This window comes from Trypanosoma grayi (genome assembly GCF_000691245.1).
Source record: "Trypanosoma grayi strain ANR4 Tgr_56_V1, whole genome shotgun sequence".
Taxonomy (NCBI): Eukaryota; Euglenozoa; class Kinetoplastea; order Trypanosomatida; family Trypanosomatidae; genus Trypanosoma; species Trypanosoma grayi.
The window spans coordinates 1-16,585 of record NW_008825675.1 but is presented as its reverse complement, the minus strand read 5'-3'; the positions used below and the strand labels follow the sequence as shown (position 1 = coordinate 16,585).

The 16,585-nt window shown below is 58.1% G+C and overlaps 8 protein-coding genes across 8 annotated transcripts; all 8 read left to right on the top strand.

The window, feature by feature from the left end:
* Positions 1 to 117: 117 nt before the first annotated feature.
* Positions 118 to 507, top strand: DQ04_00561070 (hypothetical protein; the record flags this gene model as incomplete). Its single annotated transcript, XM_009309254.1, has 1 exon — positions 118 to 507. The coding sequence occupies one exon, from the start codon at positions 118 to 120 to the stop codon at positions 505 to 507; it is 390 nt and encodes a 129-aa protein (XP_009307529.1).
* A 577-nt stretch (positions 508 to 1,084) lies between these two features.
* On the top strand, positions 1,085 to 2,317 carry DQ04_00561060 (hypothetical protein; the record flags this gene model as incomplete). Its single annotated transcript, XM_009309253.1, has 1 exon — positions 1,085 to 2,317. One exon carries the CDS (start codon positions 1,085 to 1,087, stop codon positions 2,315 to 2,317), a length of 1,233 nt encoding a protein of 410 aa, XP_009307528.1.
* Positions 2,318 to 2,574: 257 nt separating this feature from the next.
* DQ04_00561050 (protein FAM18B1) lies at positions 2,575 to 3,285 on the top strand (the record flags this gene model as incomplete). Its single annotated transcript, XM_009309252.1, has 1 exon — positions 2,575 to 3,285. The coding sequence occupies one exon, from the start codon at positions 2,575 to 2,577 to the stop codon at positions 3,283 to 3,285; it is 711 nt and encodes a 236-aa protein (XP_009307527.1).
* A 482-nt stretch (positions 3,286 to 3,767) lies between these two features.
* DQ04_00561040 (hypothetical protein) lies at positions 3,768 to 7,358 on the top strand (the record flags this gene model as incomplete). Its single annotated transcript, XM_009309251.1, has 1 exon — positions 3,768 to 7,358. The coding sequence occupies one exon, from the start codon at positions 3,768 to 3,770 to the stop codon at positions 7,356 to 7,358; it is 3,591 nt and encodes a 1,196-aa protein (XP_009307526.1).
* Positions 7,359 to 7,976: 618 nt separating this feature from the next.
* On the top strand, positions 7,977 to 10,412 carry DQ04_00561030 (endo/exonuclease Mre11; the record flags this gene model as incomplete). The annotated part of the gene is made up of 1 exon (XM_009309250.1): positions 7,977 to 10,412. One exon carries the CDS (start codon positions 7,977 to 7,979, stop codon positions 10,410 to 10,412), a length of 2,436 nt encoding a protein of 811 aa, XP_009307525.1.
* A 374-nt stretch (positions 10,413 to 10,786) lies between these two features.
* On the top strand, positions 10,787 to 12,118 carry DQ04_00561020 (hypothetical protein; the record flags this gene model as incomplete). The annotated part of the gene is made up of 1 exon (XM_009309249.1): positions 10,787 to 12,118. The coding sequence occupies one exon, from the start codon at positions 10,787 to 10,789 to the stop codon at positions 12,116 to 12,118; it is 1,332 nt and encodes a 443-aa protein (XP_009307524.1).
* Positions 12,119 to 12,567: 449 nt separating this feature from the next.
* On the top strand, positions 12,568 to 14,529 carry DQ04_00561010 (trypanothione synthetase; the record flags this gene model as incomplete). Its single annotated transcript, XM_009309248.1, has 1 exon — positions 12,568 to 14,529. The coding sequence occupies one exon, from the start codon at positions 12,568 to 12,570 to the stop codon at positions 14,527 to 14,529; it is 1,962 nt and encodes a 653-aa protein (XP_009307523.1).
* A 715-nt stretch (positions 14,530 to 15,244) lies between these two features.
* On the top strand, positions 15,245 to 16,453 carry DQ04_00561000 (hypothetical protein; the record flags this gene model as incomplete). Its single annotated transcript, XM_009309247.1, has 1 exon — positions 15,245 to 16,453. One exon carries the CDS (start codon positions 15,245 to 15,247, stop codon positions 16,451 to 16,453), a length of 1,209 nt encoding a protein of 402 aa, XP_009307522.1.
* Between the last annotated feature and the right edge of the window lie 132 nt (positions 16,454 to 16,585).

Genomic DNA, 16,585 nt, shown 5'->3' with positions numbered 1-16,585 from the left:
AAAAAAAAAAAGGAAAAGGGGAAACAAAGCCAGCAAATAAAAAAGAGAAACCAAAAGTCGATTTGTCCATCTTCAAGAGAAGAAGCCATAGTCACACTTGTGGGCCACATTGCGGAGATGACGGAGGTCACCAACGAGAACCTGCAGGTCCTGTTGACCAAACTCATGACGGACCGCTTCTGCTCCGGCGAGTCGAGCGACCTCGACGCGTGCATCCAAAACTTCGTGCCACAGGCCACGGACAATAGTTGGGTCGACCAGAGCCTGCAGCGCCGTGGTCTGCGGAAGTGCCAGCCGTACCAGGAAGTAGCAAGGCGCTGCCTCGACGATGAGAAAAAACACGCAGCAGTGTTCAAAGCAGCCGCAAGCGCGCCAGTGTGCAAGGACGAGATGAAGGTGCTGAATCAGTGCCGCCGCATGCGGGGACGCGACTGCGAGCAGGAGGCGCTGGAGATGCTCTACTGCGGCATGGTCTACCTTGTGCAGCGGCAGAGGGAAAAGCGGTAGCGCCGTTGCTGGGTATGATGCGGTGTTCGTGCGTCTGTGTGCGGGGTCTCACTCCTCCCCGCGGTCTCATTGTGTGGGCAGGTGCATGCGGGGGAGGCGGCGCGTGACGGGGGCTTGAGCTTACTGCCCCTCTGTGTGGTGGCGGGGGCGGGGGCTGCACGCATGCACACACTCGTCATACTTTGCGCAAAGCAGGGATTCACCGTGTCTTTTTTCTGTATTCCTCCTGCCTTTTTTTTTTCACAGAGAAGGGGAGAGAGATATTGTGTGTCTGTGTGTATGGGAGGCAGAGAGAGAGAGAAAGAGAGCCTTATTGGTATTTTTAAAGCAACACAGGCATCTTGGATGTGGGGCTATCCTGTTCTCTTAGTGGACGGGCAGCTGCATTTAAAGAGCCACTCTAATCATGCCGCACACGTGTGCACATGCGTGAGAATTTGTCGAAATCTCTTTGTTTCTTTTGCTGCGCTACAGCAAGGACCTGCTGCCCCCTCTTGTTTTCTTTCCTTTCTCCCAATGCTGCTGCTGCTGCTGTGTAGGGAAGGACAGACGGGGGAGGGTGATTGGGGTTGTGCCAATGACGATGCTGCCACCTTCATCGGTGCAGTCGCCCTGTTTCTCCGTCCTCGCACTTGTGCGCCGCTTTGACCTCGTCGCGGGGGCGAGCAGCGGCGTCTCGCTGCAAAGATCAGCAATGACAGCAACAGCGCCGCAGGTATCATCGCCCGTGTGTGGCGGTGGTGTCGAGCTGGTGCTGTTCCCGTGTCAGCTTGGTGAGCCCACGCGGCCAATCGGTTGGCCACCGGCCGCACTGCACGCTTGCACGGTGTGCGTGAATGAGTCGTACGTGACGGCGGGGATCCCGCGGTGCCCGACGCGCAGCGCAAGCCACCGCACACTCGCGGGACTGCCGCTCGCGCCGTATATGGGCGACCCCGATGCGCCACTTAAACTCGTTGTCACGAGTCATGGGACGTGGGCTGCGACGTTCCTGCTGGCGTGGTGCAGGGTGACGGACGTGCACGCAGTCGTGGAGCAGACGGTTGCGCGGCTGATGAGTGCCGGTCCCTCGGCTGGTGAGTCAAGCACGTCCTCAGCCGCCCCCCCGCTGGATAGTGACAGCAGTGCCGACGAGGACGACTCGGACCTGGACGTTGATACTGGATGGGTAGAGGACGATGCTGTTGCCCCCGCTGATGCGCACCACCACAGCTCCACTGGCAAGACTGCTGCAGGGGGGATGGTGGAGGATGAGAACCTCATAGATCATGGCGAGGTTGTTGTCACGCTGCGCTGCCCGCTCAGCTACAGGCGTATGCGGCTCGCTGGCAAGGGGCAGCACTGCGCCCACCTCGCCTGCTTTGACGTGGCGACATACCTCGAGTCGGCACTCCGTAGCAGCGCGTGGAACTGCCCCATCTGCGACGGCGCGGTGTTTATGGAGAATTTGCGCATTGACCACACGCTGCAGAGCGCCCTCGACGGCCTTGGCGAGAAGGAGGACGCCGTGGTGCTGTTTGGCAAGGACCACCGCGAGTGGCAGCGCGTGCGGCATGTCGATGGCGCTTTGGGAAGTGCTGACGATGATGATGATGACGATGACGACGACGATGAAGATGATGATGATGGTGTGGGCGGTGGTGGCGTCAACGATAAAGGAGAGTCGACACGGCAGCACCAGCAGCAGCAGCAGCAGCAGCAGGCGTTAGGCGCTGTTGTTGTTGTGGTTGACAGTGATGAAGGCGAAGCGGAGGATGCCTCCCCCATCGTTGCGCAGGGCCGAAAACGCGCCCGCTCACTTAGTCCCTAAAGAGAAAGAGAACAAAAAAAAGAATGAGAGAGAAAAGGGCGTGAGTGCAACAAGAAAACGCTGAAGGTTGTGACATTGCTTTGTTTTTCTTTGTGGCATCTTTTCTTAGGCACTCCCTCCCTCTTTTCCCCCTTTATTCTGCACACACATATCTGCATCTAGTCGGAGGAGGGTTTTGAGCAGCACATCTTGACTGGGCCGAAGTGTCTCGGGTCGAAGAGACGATTGCAGAGGGGTGAGCGTTGCAGCGAGAGAGAATGCTGGAGCCCAACAAGCCATCGTTTAATTTCTCCTCCCCACCACCACCACCACCACCAGCGCCGCCGCAGCAGCACATCTCGGAGGTAGCTGCGTCGCGCCTCGACGCGGGTGGCGACGCGCCGTACAATCCGCCGCAGTTCGACCCCAACAGCAACCAGGTGCTGCCACCACAGCAACAGCGGGATGAGCGCGTGTACAGAGGCGTGCACCCGTTCGCCGCCCTCTTCCACGTCCTCTTCAAGCTGGGCGCGATCCTCATGTTCATCCTTGGCACCTTGGTGAGCTCCTACGTGACCGTCTTCGTTATCACGATTCTCTTCCTCGCGGCGGACTTCTGGACGACGAAGAACGTCAGTGGGCGGCTGCTCGTCAGCCTGCGCTGGTGGAACGAGGTGCGGGAGGACGGCACGACGCAGTGGGTCTTCGAGAGCGCCCCAGACGCAGAGATACGCGTCAACAGCTTCGACAAGTGGTTCTTCTGGGTGACCACCGGCGGCAACTGCGTCGTGTGGGCCTTAATGGTGCTCTTCAACCTCATGTCTTTTGCCCGGCTACCGATGGCCGTTATCGGCGTCGTGCTGAGCGGCGCGAACTTCGTTGGCTTCCTCAAGTGCAGCCGCGACGCGAAGAAGAAGATAACGAATTACATGCTTGCGCAAGCGGCGCAGCAACCGGACCTGGTGCGAAAAGTAGCAGGCGCACTGTAGGTGCGGGGTAAGGGAGAGGGATGTGAAGAGAGCGAGAGAGAGAGTCAGGCAAAAGAACAAAGAAAATGAAGAAAGGAACGAAGGAAACGGGGTGCGACAACGCTGAGGCGCCTTTGCTTCTGTCAACGTCTCTTGAGTTCCTTATTGCAGAATCCATTCCCAAAAGCATACGCCGACCGCATTAGGAGCATTGCCATATGAAACGTGCACAGCCTTCGCGTGGGACGTGACTGTGTAGGAGCAGGTCAGGGGTGCAGCTGCCTCACGTTTTTCTCTTCTTTGTTTCTCCTCTTTCATTTTTTTAATTTTTTTTTCCTTTCTTTCTGCTTGCCCTAATCGCTTCCTCTTTGCGCATAACTGAATCCCCAAGGAAGGCTTTAGGTAGTATCGGGACCGCCCGGCGGGTTGGGCGGCGAGGCAATAGCGGTGCACAAGTGGTAGTATTAGTTGGTTCTGCCGACTGGGGGGCGGCGGGGGGCGCGATGATACGAAGGCGGGTTTCTTACATACCGCGTGCGACGACATCGGCAATAATAATAACGGCATCAAAGTCGGCATTGCAGACTGCGCAACGACAGCAAGGTGGTCTGCACACATTCATTCGGGACGCACAGTCCTCCAGCGCCACAGCGCCGCGCCAAGGCAATGGAAATGGCAGCAGCAATGAAACATCGGCTCCTGCATCGGCCGATTGGGCGGTGCAGATGCAGCGCGAGCTATTTGGCGAGATGGATCCACTCGGTGGACAGGCACACAAGGATTACTACCGCGACACAGCTCGCGGCTACAGCCCACAATATGCGCCGCGCAACTTCGCTGAGGGAGGCGCTATCGCCTACCACCACCCACTGAGCCCGTTTGAGTACGAGGACGCCACTCACCAGCGTAACTGGCTTGACCACGATGTCGCACGCATGAAGGATGAGTTTCAGCAGGAACGTGCCTCGCTGCGGAGCATAGAGAGCCCTACAGAGCGCAACAAGCTGGAGTGCAACTACGCAGCCGAGCACCAAGTGACCGGTACAGTTGTGGAAAACCAATCTATCCACGCTCTAAATCAACTGCATCACAGCACCAGCACGAGTGGTGACGCCCTTCGCCAGCAGGCGGTGGTGGATCGCTACCAGCTGGCGGAGCAGCGGTCGCCCTTGTCCATATCAGGCGGTCTGGGCCGCGAGTCACTCGCTGAGGCGTATCAGACAGGCGCGGAGGATCTGTGTAACGACTTTACTGCGGAACATCTTCGCATAGCACATGGTCTGCGTGAGAAGGAGAAGTTTGACTTCACTGTGCTGCAGCGTACCACACGCATCCCGTTCCAGGGGTACGACATGGATCGCTTCCTCGCACAGCAGAAGGGAACCCCGTACGGCGCGCAGCAGCTGTCCGCCAACACCGCCGCATCCACAATGGAGGAGGCGCAGCGGACACTCCGCGGGGGAGCGGAAACAACACCAGGAACATCTGGGGGAGGCGCAACAACGGTGCCATCATTCGAGGCTATTTCGCAAAAGGCGTTTGCGCGCAACACTGTCAGTGCCCACCCTGCTATGGGCGAGGAGCTGACGCAAGAAATCGTCGACAACGTCCGCGCCAGTCGGGTAACGGCAAAGGAGCAGCGCAAACAGGAGCGGGCGCAGCGCTTCGGCCTTGGTAGACAAGGTGCTTTGGTGCAGGATGGTGGCCCAGACAAGCGCACGCTTAAAAAACACACCAACGACGAACGCATCCTTGACGCAATGCTCTTTAGAACGGGTGCGTACAGACATACACTGACAGACGAACATTGGAACTCGTACATACGGCAAGACACCAGAGCAGGTGTTGGCCACCTTCTTCACAATAAGTTCGATATTGCGCGCCGTGAGGATCGTCTCTCAAAGGGTGCTCAGGATCTCACAGAGCGGAGTGTCGTGCATTACGGTGTGCCCATACAACAGACTGTTGATGAGTTTGTGTTTCGCCACCGCAACGCTCGTGGTGAACGGCCGCTGGATTATTTTAAACCATTTCCAAACTTTCGTGCCCTTCGGTTGAGCCGCATGTACCGCGATGTAGAGGGATTCTCGCTTATGAAACAGCGACCGGAGTTCCTTGAGTGGGAACTCTTCACCCGATACCGTGCCCACCATCAACAGCGGCGTCGAATTGCTCTTCTGCATGGCCTGGAGCCGATCGCAAATGAGACGGCGCAGGAACGTGACGCGAGGATCCAGAAGCTTGATGAACTCTGTGAACGCACCCCATTTGACGAGCGTGAACTACACATAAATGATGATGAAATGCGGGTGAGTGGAGAGACACTACGCAGCTGGTTTGGTATATACATGCTACCTTCGCCCACTGTTGTTGAGGCGGTGGTGGGGAGCTCTGCCTCTGTGAACCTCCACTTGTATCCCCTACCTGACGAGATGGGTACAGCAGACACACGTGAAAATGTGCTGAGCAGTCGCTACTTCAACCGCTTGCTGTTGTTAGAGGCGTACCAGCATCGTGTTGGTCGTGGTTTCACGAATGTCGTCAGCGGGAAGGCGCCAGAGCCGGTGATACCACACGCACAATCACCGGAGGTGCTGCGCCACTTCACCGCGGAGGAGCGTGCCATCTACGAACAGTACGTAAAGGAGCAGACATCGAAGCAACTCGGCGAGTGGGCCACTGCAATGCGGCGACGTCGCTGGCTTCCCGATCACCAACAGTATGGTCGTGTGGTGGCGCAGGGATATGAGATGCCGGTGGTGGACCTCTTACACACCGACACTGGCGCCGTACTGACAGTCTCTGTGAAGGCCTTCGAGAAGGAACTCACTGCTGCGCATGGCGATAGGAGCCGCAACATCATGGTGGAGGGGCAGCCCTACAAGCTGCGGCCCGACTCAGAGCGTCGTGTGACGCCGCTCTCCGTGCAACTTGAATCGGGAGCGGTAGTGGACACCACTGATGAGGCTTTCGAGCAATGCGAGCTGGAGCTTCTGCCGCCGCACGCCAACCACACCCTCAACTACGGCATCAGCAACTACGCCTACAACCGCGGCAACTACGTGGAGACACAGGACACCATCTGGGAGGAGCAGACTGCCAAGGGCGAGGAGGGATGGTCACCCGCAACACACGCTGACGGACTGCGCACAAACCTGCCGGTGCGTGCGCGGCGCCACGTGGGCACCAACACCGATGAAGCGCGTGTCGTCAGTGACCCACAACGTGCAGTGATCGTCGCGTACCAGCCACAGCCGTTTTTCAACCCGGAGCCGCGACATGTGCGGGTCGCTTTCCAGTCGGATGGCGCGATGGTGGACGTTCCGCTGGCGGATGTGATGATTTGGCAGAGGCGTTACCACGGCCCGGAGCGCACCGTCGGCGACGAGTCGCGGCGCTACAGCCCGGGTAGTCTGCGCCGCTACGTTGACGTTGCGGATCCGCTGAATGAGAAGTCCGCCGATGGCGAGCACTTCCTCGAGAAGTATGAGGTCGCACGCACCGCGGAGGCGGCTTCCAGTAGGTACCGCACGACAAAACAGATCACGGAGATCGATCAGTGGACGCGCCACGACACGAGTCGGGCGGACAACTACCGACCGCTGAGCATCTCACACCGCCGCGATTACATCCGCCTTGGCTACATGCACCGCTACACGCCGTGGGAGTGGATCGCAGTGCAGGAGGCGGACCAGCCACTTATCGAGGAACAAATCCGGCAGGACAACATCGGTACAAGCTACTTCTTCTCACTGAATCGGTACTGGCGCTACAAGGCAAGGCCACATGGCTACATTCGCCACTTTGAGAACGAGGTGCGTGATCTGTTCCAGTTTATTGACGGTGTGACGCCGTGGAAGCAGGCGCAGAAGATACGCACGTACTGGGAGGCACGCGCGCATCACCCGATGCCGCAGTTCAACAGGCCAGAGGTGGCGATGCACCGCAACACTGTCGGCCTGCTCCCGGCTCACCTCTGGGAGACTGACAAGAAGANCCGCAGTTCAACAGGCCAGAGGTGGCGATGCACCGCAACACTGTCGGCCTGCTCCCGGCTCACCTCTGGGAGACTGACAAGAAGACGGGCAAGGTGAAGGGCGTAAAGGACTCCGTCAGGGACTATCAAACAAAGACACCGCTTCCAAAGTGGGTGCAGCTGTGAGTGTGAGTGTGAGTCTGTGCGGCAGAATAGGGGGAGGCGCGCTGGGTGATGGCAGCTGGCTTGATTGCCACAACAGGCGGAAGCACTACTGTCGGTTGTGACGCTGGTTGGCAGCCTTTTTCTGGACCCAAAAGGAAACGACAACGAAGAAAAAGAAAGAGAGAGAGAGAGAGGGAGAGAGAAGGGAATGAAGGAAGAAAGAAAGAATGGAGATCTCATTGCATTTTCCATCTCTAAAGGAACATGTGCTACCCCTCCCCCCAGCGATTCTACCTATTGTTGACACAAGTACTATACATGCTACTNCTCTCTCTCTCTCTCTCTCTCTCTCTCTCTTCCGCCGCTCCTGCTGCCGCCTCTGCTCCTGATTCATTAGGAGAGACAGACGTGCGACCGAGAGAGGCCGCAGTACCTCTACTATACATCTAAACATATTCATCACGTACACTCTCTTACATACATACATACATACACACACACACGTGACGCAGAACATAGCCATAGAACGAAACAACATTGACGCTCTTTTACTCCGCCGCTGTTACCGCCGATGACAAGTAATGAAGCACGAGCCGTGCAACCCTCAGGGTCACCACCACCACCACCACCAGTACTACCTTCCTCATCATCTGCGTCGTCGACCTTTAAGTTCCTTATCACGACAGACAATCACCTCGGCTACCAGGAACGCCACCCGCGCCGCGGTGATGACAGCTTCACCACATTTGAAGAGTGTCTCCGTGCTGCTCGCATCGAGCACGATGTGGATGCCATTCTCCTCGGCGGTGACCTGTTCCACGACAACAAGCCCAGTCTCGGCTGCCTCGGCCGCACCACAGGGCTGATGCGTGNCCTCGGCGGTGACCTGTTCCACGACAACAAGCCCAGTCTCGGCTGCCTCGGCCGCACCACAGGGCTGATGCGTGCGTACCTACTCGGAGAGAAGCCGATTGAGTTCACACTTCTGAGCGATCCGAAGCGCAACTTCCCCTCGCACACGGTACCGCTGGCGAACTTTCAGGACCCCAACATCAATGTTGCCACCCCCATCTTCATGATTCACGGTAATCACGACGATCCTGTCGGCGGCACCTCTTCAATTGACATTCTTGCGACGAGCGGGCTCGTAAATTACTTTGGGCAAGTGCCATCGCTGGACGACATTGTAGTTGAGCCGGTGCTGCTCAAAAAAGGTCTAACTTACGTCGCCTTGTATGGGCTTGGCCACGTTCGTGATGAACGGCTGCACCGCTGCTTTCGCATGAAAAAAGTTCACTTTGTACACCCCAAGCCAGTTGCGGGGCGCCGGTGGTTTAAGATTCTGCTGTTGCACCAAAACCGCGGTGTGCGTGGCGGCGCTGGTGAAAAAGGAGGCATCTATGAAAGCATGCTTGCCGGCCTCGGCCTCGACCTCGTCATTTGGGGCAACGAGCACGAACAGCAGATGGTGCCAGTGCCTTCAGAGGGCTTCGACATCATCCAGCCCGGCAGCACCATCCTCACGTCGCTCACCGGGCAGGAGTGCAACCCGAAGATGTACGGCGTACTGGAGGTGCGCGAGGGGTCGTACCGCCTGACGCCGTTCCCGCTGCGCAGCGTACGCCCTGTGGTGCGCCGCACGGTTGAGCTTTGGCGCGACAACCCTGCTGGACGTACACTTGATGCTGTAGAGGACTTTTTGCGGCATGTCGTGGAGGGCATGATCGAGGAGGCGGAGGAGCAGGTTGGCCGTATCCCTGACGATGTGCTCACGTTCCACCCGGACATCAAACTTCCGCTCATGCGGCTCTCGGTGGACTTCACCGACCCCGAGTCGACGAACTTCCCGCAGCCGAACATCAACCGCTTCGGCCAGCAGTACATGGACGTCGTTGCCAACCCCGGTGACCTGCTGCGACCCATCAAGCCGAAGCCTGCTCCACGCACAGCCGCCGTTGCGCATGGCACTGACGGCTCCGCGCCTGTTGTGCCGGTGCCTCAGCTCAACACATCCGACATTCGTACCAAGGTCGCGGAGGTGTTCAACGCCAATGCCCGCGACGCGTGCCTGCTGCTGTCGGAGCCAGAAGTCTCGGCGGCGGTGTACGCATTCGCTGAGAAGGGCGAGAGGGAAGCAATTGATGAGCGCATCTGTGAGCTTCTGAATAAGTGCCAGAAGTCGGTATGGAAGACAATGGGGCGAGGCGATGCGGAGGGCATTTTAAAACCCGACAAAATCTTCGACGAGGTCGTGCGGCACAAGCAGGACGTGAACAAGCGCCACGCGGAGACAGCGCGCGCGGGTGATGCCCTCCAGCAGCAACAACAACAGGAGTTGGGCGAGAACACAGACGGTACACCAACAGACCGTTCACGCCAGACTTTTACAATCATTGATGAATTTGATGAGAGCAGCATGCCACTTGGTGCGCCGATGCCGTCCACTTCCCACGGGCTCAACGCGGCGTCAGGCGCCGTACCGCAGGCGCGCAACACCACCGATGGTGATGGTGATGACGACGACGCACTGCCAGACACAGGGCTCGAGCACGGCACAATAAATGCGCTCATTGCCCACGCGGTGAAGCAGGAACATCTGACAGGTGGAGTAGGAGGAGGCGACGACGCTGCGCTTCCGCAGAGTGGTGCTCTTGGGAAGAGCAGTGACAAGAAGCGGAGACGCGAGGAGATTAACGTGGATGACGACGTCAATGAGGACGACGATGACGACGACGTGGCGGAATTGCGGCCCGTTGGGCTTACCGCGGCGAAAAAAGGCAGGCGAAGAGGCGACGCCGCTGCAGCGCCCGCCCCCAAAGCAGCGCCGCGCGCCAGAAGGGCAAAACAGGGGGTCAGGGCTCTTGCTGCCGTCCCGACACTGCAGCTGACGCACCAGCGCGTTCCTGGCGAGTTTGCACCACCGCCGCCGCCGCCGCTAGGGGCGACGAACAACACGGCACAAACGGGGCCTGCCAGCGCCCTGTCAAGGTGGACGAATCGGAGCTGACAACAGAGAGAGTATTTGAGCGGAGGAGAGAAGAGAGAGGGTGAAGGAAGGAACATGGAGACAGAGATAGATAGTGCATGCACACTTGTGCTTTGAATATGGGAAGGAGAATGGGAAAAAAAAGCAAACAGCTAGTGCACTGCCAATCCTATCCTCTTTTTTAAAACTCCCTGTGCTACGACAACGGTGGATTCAAGAGCTTTGCGCATAAACTTCCCTGTGCCGGACTGAGTGGGGTGGGCGTGGTGGTAGCGGCAACGTTTACTGTACCCCTGAATTGAGGCTGAATCTCTCTTCATATCCTTCTCTCTCTCTCTCTCTCTCTCTCGCACGCGCGTCACCTCACGCTGCCAGCAGCAGGGAAAAAGGGGATGATGAACCGGCTGGGCGCGCAGGCGGGTTGCCCACGCTGCGGTGTCGTGCTGCTGTCGCGTCGCAGCTTCTACGCGGGACTCGACGACTCACGTGTGCAGCGCCTACGCCGCTCTGGCGTGACGCTCAACCGACCGCGTGGTCGTGACACGTTGTCGCTGGCCTTCGAGCGGCGTGTGCGCATTCTTCCACTTCTCAGCGTTGGTGACCTCTACGCCCTGCCGTCGTCGCCACCACCACCACCACCACCATCGGTGGCAACAGAAACACCACCGCCGCCGTCGGCGTCATCTCCGTCGGAAGGAAATGATGCAACAAACCACTCTAAGAAGTCGCTGCGGGTGCTCGTTGTGGAGCTGCTCTCGTTGGGCGATGTCGACGCCGCTGTGCCGTATCCATCAATGCACCCCTCCTACTATACGGGATGGGAGGGGCAGCAACGACCGAGTGGCGAGGCGCCATCACCGTTTGCTGTTGCAGAGCATACCCGTGTGTTGGCATCAGTCAACAAGAAACAGCTGCGGCAAAACAGCGACACGTCGCTTTTGCGGGGGTCCTTCTTCAAGGACAGTAATGATAGTAGTTATAGTAGTGGTAGTAGTAGTAGTATTGGTGGTGGCGGTGTCTCTGCGGAGTTTGCTGTTGCACTCTGCATCGATCCATTCCTGGATGTGGAGCGGTTTCGGCGGGAGGAGGCGCAGGTGGAGATGATCACGGGCTACCGCAACATCCTTTACGAGGCTGCCGAGCTCCCTGGCGGTTCGGCGGATGTCGTGCGTGTTCCCGCCCTTTCGTGCGACACATGCGGCCTGCGCTTTCTCCATGAGATTGGTAAGCTTAACCAACAGTCGCTGATCAAGGGATTTCACCGCATCGACAACGCGGCGAAGGAGGCACTCGTGCTGAACCCGCGCTTCCGCGTCGAGGTGTACGTGCCGCCGCTGCTGCTGCCGCAGTTCACGCGCGCCTTTGCGGAGGACGCGTGGGAGACGCCGGAGTCGACGCTGAGCCCTGGTCGCACTGCCCTCTACCCTGGCCTGCCGCCGCCTCGCACGCTGCTGCCGCTCGACGGCTGGGTCGGCAAGCGGCCTGAGTTGGTCGAGGCGATCGAAACGGAAGGGCGCAGTTTGATGCGCGGAACACAACACGCACTGGACGGCACACCCGTCACGCCGCGTGAGGTGCTGTCTGAGATTCGCGTCTTTGGCCGTGAGCAGGAGCAGCAGGCGATGTTGGAGGGGGAGCAGGCGACGGCGTTGCAGGAGGGATACGACACGAACAGCAGCGGCAGCAAGAACAGTGCCCCGCTGCGCCCAGGCATTGGTCTGCTCTGACGAAGTGATATCGTGGACGCTGGCGAAGCGGGTGTGCGTTGATGCACACTTTCCTTCGCCTTCTCATTCTCTTCCCCTCAATTCAGTAGGAGAAAACAAGACAAGGTGAGCTCACAAAAAGAGGGAAGGGTGGTTACGCTGCTGTCTCTGTGTGTGCTTGACTATTCACAGTAGGGGCACTGCAACACTTTTGTTTAGTGGTGGGGTATGCATGTATAAATATATGAATATATATATATATATATATATATACTTCCTTATGTAGTGATTGAATGCTTCTTGGACCATCTCTGTCACTTTAGCTCCACAATCAGGGAATACTTTACGAAGGAATAACCAAAAGGAAAAAAAAAAGCCGTGAGTATCACGATATTTACAAAGAAGAGACTAAAAGAAAACAAATTGGAAAAGAGCCACAAAAAATCATAAGGCGTTATTTTGCTTCTGGGATGCACCATCACGTGAAAGCCATGACAAATAACGAGGGGGCACGTGCGCCGTTGCCCTTTGGGGCGCTCCAGGGTCACGCGCCCGGTGGCATTCCAGCCTACAGCAATAAACATGACATGTTCTTCTCGGGTGAGCGCAGCATCGATGGGAATCTTTTTTGCGGCTTCAAGTACCAATGTGTCGAATTCGCGCGCCGGTGGCTGTACGAGCGCAAACTGCTCGTTCTTCCTGATGTGAACTGGGCGGTGCACATCTTCCAGTTGAAGGAGGTTCACGACGCCCGCACGGCAGCACCCGTGCGCTGTGTGGCGGTGCGCAACGGTACGTCCGTGAAGCCGATCGCCGACTCTCTCCTCATTTACCCCTCTGAGGAAGACAACATCGTCGGCCACGTCGCCGCGATCACAGAGGTTGGCGACAACTGGGTGCGTATCGCAGACCAAAACCACCGCTTTCACAAATGGGATGGCGACTACGCGGCGCAGCTGCCGCTCAAGTATGAAAACGGCGTATGGACAATCGAGGACCCACTCGAGGACTGTGTGCTGAAGCCGCTCGGGTGGGTGACGTTCCCTGACACACCAGACCGCACACCAGATGAGCCGCTGGTCCTCCACGAGTCGTTGCACTTTAAGACTCCGGAGAAGCCGTACCTGCGCCGTATCACATTTACCCCTAAGGAGCGGAAAAGCAACTGGCTGGACCCCACTAACGAGGCGGAGGCCCAGTTTATCCGAGCATTTGGCACGGAGGTTAGCCGCAAGGGCGAGAACCACGCAAGCTATTACAAGATGAACGTGGAGCTGCATCTGGATTGTACACGCTACGGCACTCAGCTACACAGCATGTTTCTCGAGGCAACTGAGCAGGTGCTCGCGAGCGATGAGAAGCTGACACTNGGCATCCCAGAGGAGTACTGGCCGCGTATCCGCCACTCCTGGAAGACTCAGCCGCACGCTATCACTGGTCGGTTTGACTTTGCATTCGATGAAGAAACACAACAGTTTAAGTGTTTTGAATATAACGCCGACAGCGCATCCACACTGTTGGAGTGCGGTGTCGTGCAGGAGAAGTGGGCAGAGTCTGTTGGACTTGCGGATGGCACGACGCGGAGTTCCGGCAGTTACATCGCCTCACGCCTGCGGCTAGCGTGGGAAATGACAGGGTTAACCGGCCGTGTGCACTTCCTCATCGACAATGACGACGAGGAGCGATACACTGCGATGTATGTCATGGAGAAGGCACGCGAGGAGGGAATCGACGCGAAACTGTGCGTTCTTTTCGATGAGTTTCACTTCGATGAGAAGGGCACTGTTGTGGATTCCGACGGCATCCCCGTGACGGCGGTGTGGAAGACGTGGATGTGGGAGACGGCGATCGGCGACCACCGCGAGGCGCGACAGCAGCGCGGTGCCAACTGGCAGCCCACACCGAAGGACAAGGTGCGCTTGTGCGACATCCTCCTCAGCCCCAACTGGGACCTGCGCGTGTTTGAGCCTATGTGGAAGCTGATCCCCAGCAACAAGGCCATCCTGCCCATCATTTACAACAACCACCCTGACCACCCGGCGGTGCTGCGCGCGAGCTACGAGCTGACGGACGAGCTGCGGCGCAGCGGCTATGCGAAGAAGCCGATCGTCGGCCGCGTCGGTCGCAACGTGATCATCACGGAGCCTTCGGGCAGCGTTGTGGCGGAGTCCGGCGGCAACTTCGGCGACCGCGACTTCATCTACCAGGAGCTCTTCCGCCTGCCTAAGAATGACGGCTACCACGCGATCCTCGGTGGGTGGATGATCGGTGATGTGTACAGCGGCACCGGCATCCGCGAGGACAAGTCCATCATCACAGGCCTTGACTCGCCGTTCAGTGCGTTGCGCGTGTTCATTGGCCGCCTGCCGAGGCCGCTCAGCCACGAGGACCTCGACAGGGCCGAGCGCGACGCCGTCAAGGCGGCGGAGTAATTGCCAGGCGTACACCCCGCTTGGGGTCACTGGCGTGTTTTGGTTGCGTGACGTGGGGCTCCCGGAGTAAACCACGAGGCAAAGGAATCCCCAACAACAACAACAACAACAAGAACCAAAGAGAATAAAATCAAACAAACACAAACACAAAGAAGAAGAATGAAGGAGGAGGAGGAGGAGGGGGGTGGGAGAAAAGGAGAGAGCCGACTAGAGACACACAAGCGAGGAGTACTCATGTCCGCAAGACGTGTAGGATGCACCCGGCGGACGGTGTTATATTTGGTATCAGGCGCGGGGGGGAGGGGCGGGGGGAACACACACAGACGGGCCACACCTCTGCCCTTTTTTTTGTCTTCTTCTTGCTGCTTGCCTCTCTGTGCTGCGCGTAGAAGAGAGAGAGAGGGCGCGGAGAAGAGCCGGGAACTGAAAGGAGAAACAAAAGGCCACACATCATCGTGTCTTGCTCTGCCTCTTCTTTCCCACCTTGGCTGCGGTTTCACTGGCTGCACATCTGATGATGGGCTCCGCCTGCACAGGCGCCGTCTGAGGCAGAACGGGGGGCCGACGCAAAAGAAGCAAGAAGCCACAAGAAGAAAAAGAAAACAAGGTGGCGGTGGTGGGGGGAGTAAAACAAAAAAAACAACAACAACACCACACACAAAAAGGAAAGGAGATCGCTGGCAGAGCACACTGGGGCCTTTAAAAAGGTCGATGCATGCCACATAATAACACCTCTCGTCACGTGGACGCCGTATTTGCGCAGCTGGAGCGGGGCACACGGGACCCCGCAGGGCTCTACCGCCATCTGCTGCAACGTGCCGTCGCGCAGCTTGACGCGGTGGCGGCGGAGCGCGATGCGCTGCGCGGGACCATCAGCGCTTTGCAGCAGCAGCGATGCGAGCAGAATAGGCGGCTGCGCGAGCTTCGTCAACAGCTCGAAGAGATGCAGCGGTGGGTGAATTTTGCCACCAGCTGCAGCCACACTCCGGCCTCACCGCCGCCGAGGCCGTCGCCGTCATCACGGGCCCACGACAAGAAGCAGCAGCAGCAGCAGCAGCGAGGCGTGGGGTCTGCGGGAGGGCGCCGCGCACCGTGTCGAGTGGCTGAGGCGAAACGGCATGCATGCGGGAGTTGTTCCGCAACGACATCAACAACATCACCACCCCCCACGGAGTCCTCTTCGACGGAGTCGACGTTGCCGAAGCAGAGGCGGCCGCCGGAGACGGATCCAGCGGTTGTCGAGCGCGTCCTGGGCAATGTGCTGCTGCTCGCGTGGGGCGATGACTCGCCAAAGCGAGTGATTGTCGAGGAGAAACCGCATGACCTCAAGGGGAATGCCGGTGCGCTGTACGACACTGTGATGTCCACTGTGCACATTCTCCGAACACGTGAGACGGCGCTGCGGCGGCGCGTACGGGAGTTGGAGGCGGAGCTGCGGCGCGACGAGGCGCTGCGGCTAGCAGCACATGTAGCCGAAGAGTACCGCACCACCACCACGATGCTGCAGGGCCAGTGCGACGGCACTGGTAATGAGTATCGTCAGGCTCTGTCTTATCCTCCTCCTCCTCCTCCTCCTGCTGGTCGGGTGGCGTCGTCCACCGTGTTGACGTGCTCCTCCTTCTCCTCCGCGCGCGCCGTGCAACATGGTGGCTTCACCGCCCCTACGGCCACCGCCACTGCTGCAACGGCAGTGGCAAGCGGTGGGCCAACAACAACAACAATATCATCATCATCATCATCATCATCAGTGGTAGAAGCAGCAGCAGCAGCCGAGGAACTGACGCAGTACTGCACAAACAGCAATCCTTCCCAGAATAATAACGCGGATCTGGATGATCTTGTGGGTGCCACGGAGCTGAGGGAATATGCCGAGTGGAAGCACTCATTTCTGCAGGAGTTGCTTCCGGGTGAGCTTCCGGGTTAAGTTCCTTGAGCTGCTGTGTGCGGCTCACTTTCACTGTGGGTTTTGATGTCCGCCATATGTGGGAGGGAAACAGCAGCAGCAATCCAATGCGTCAGTCGGACGTTTATATATATATATATATATATATATATA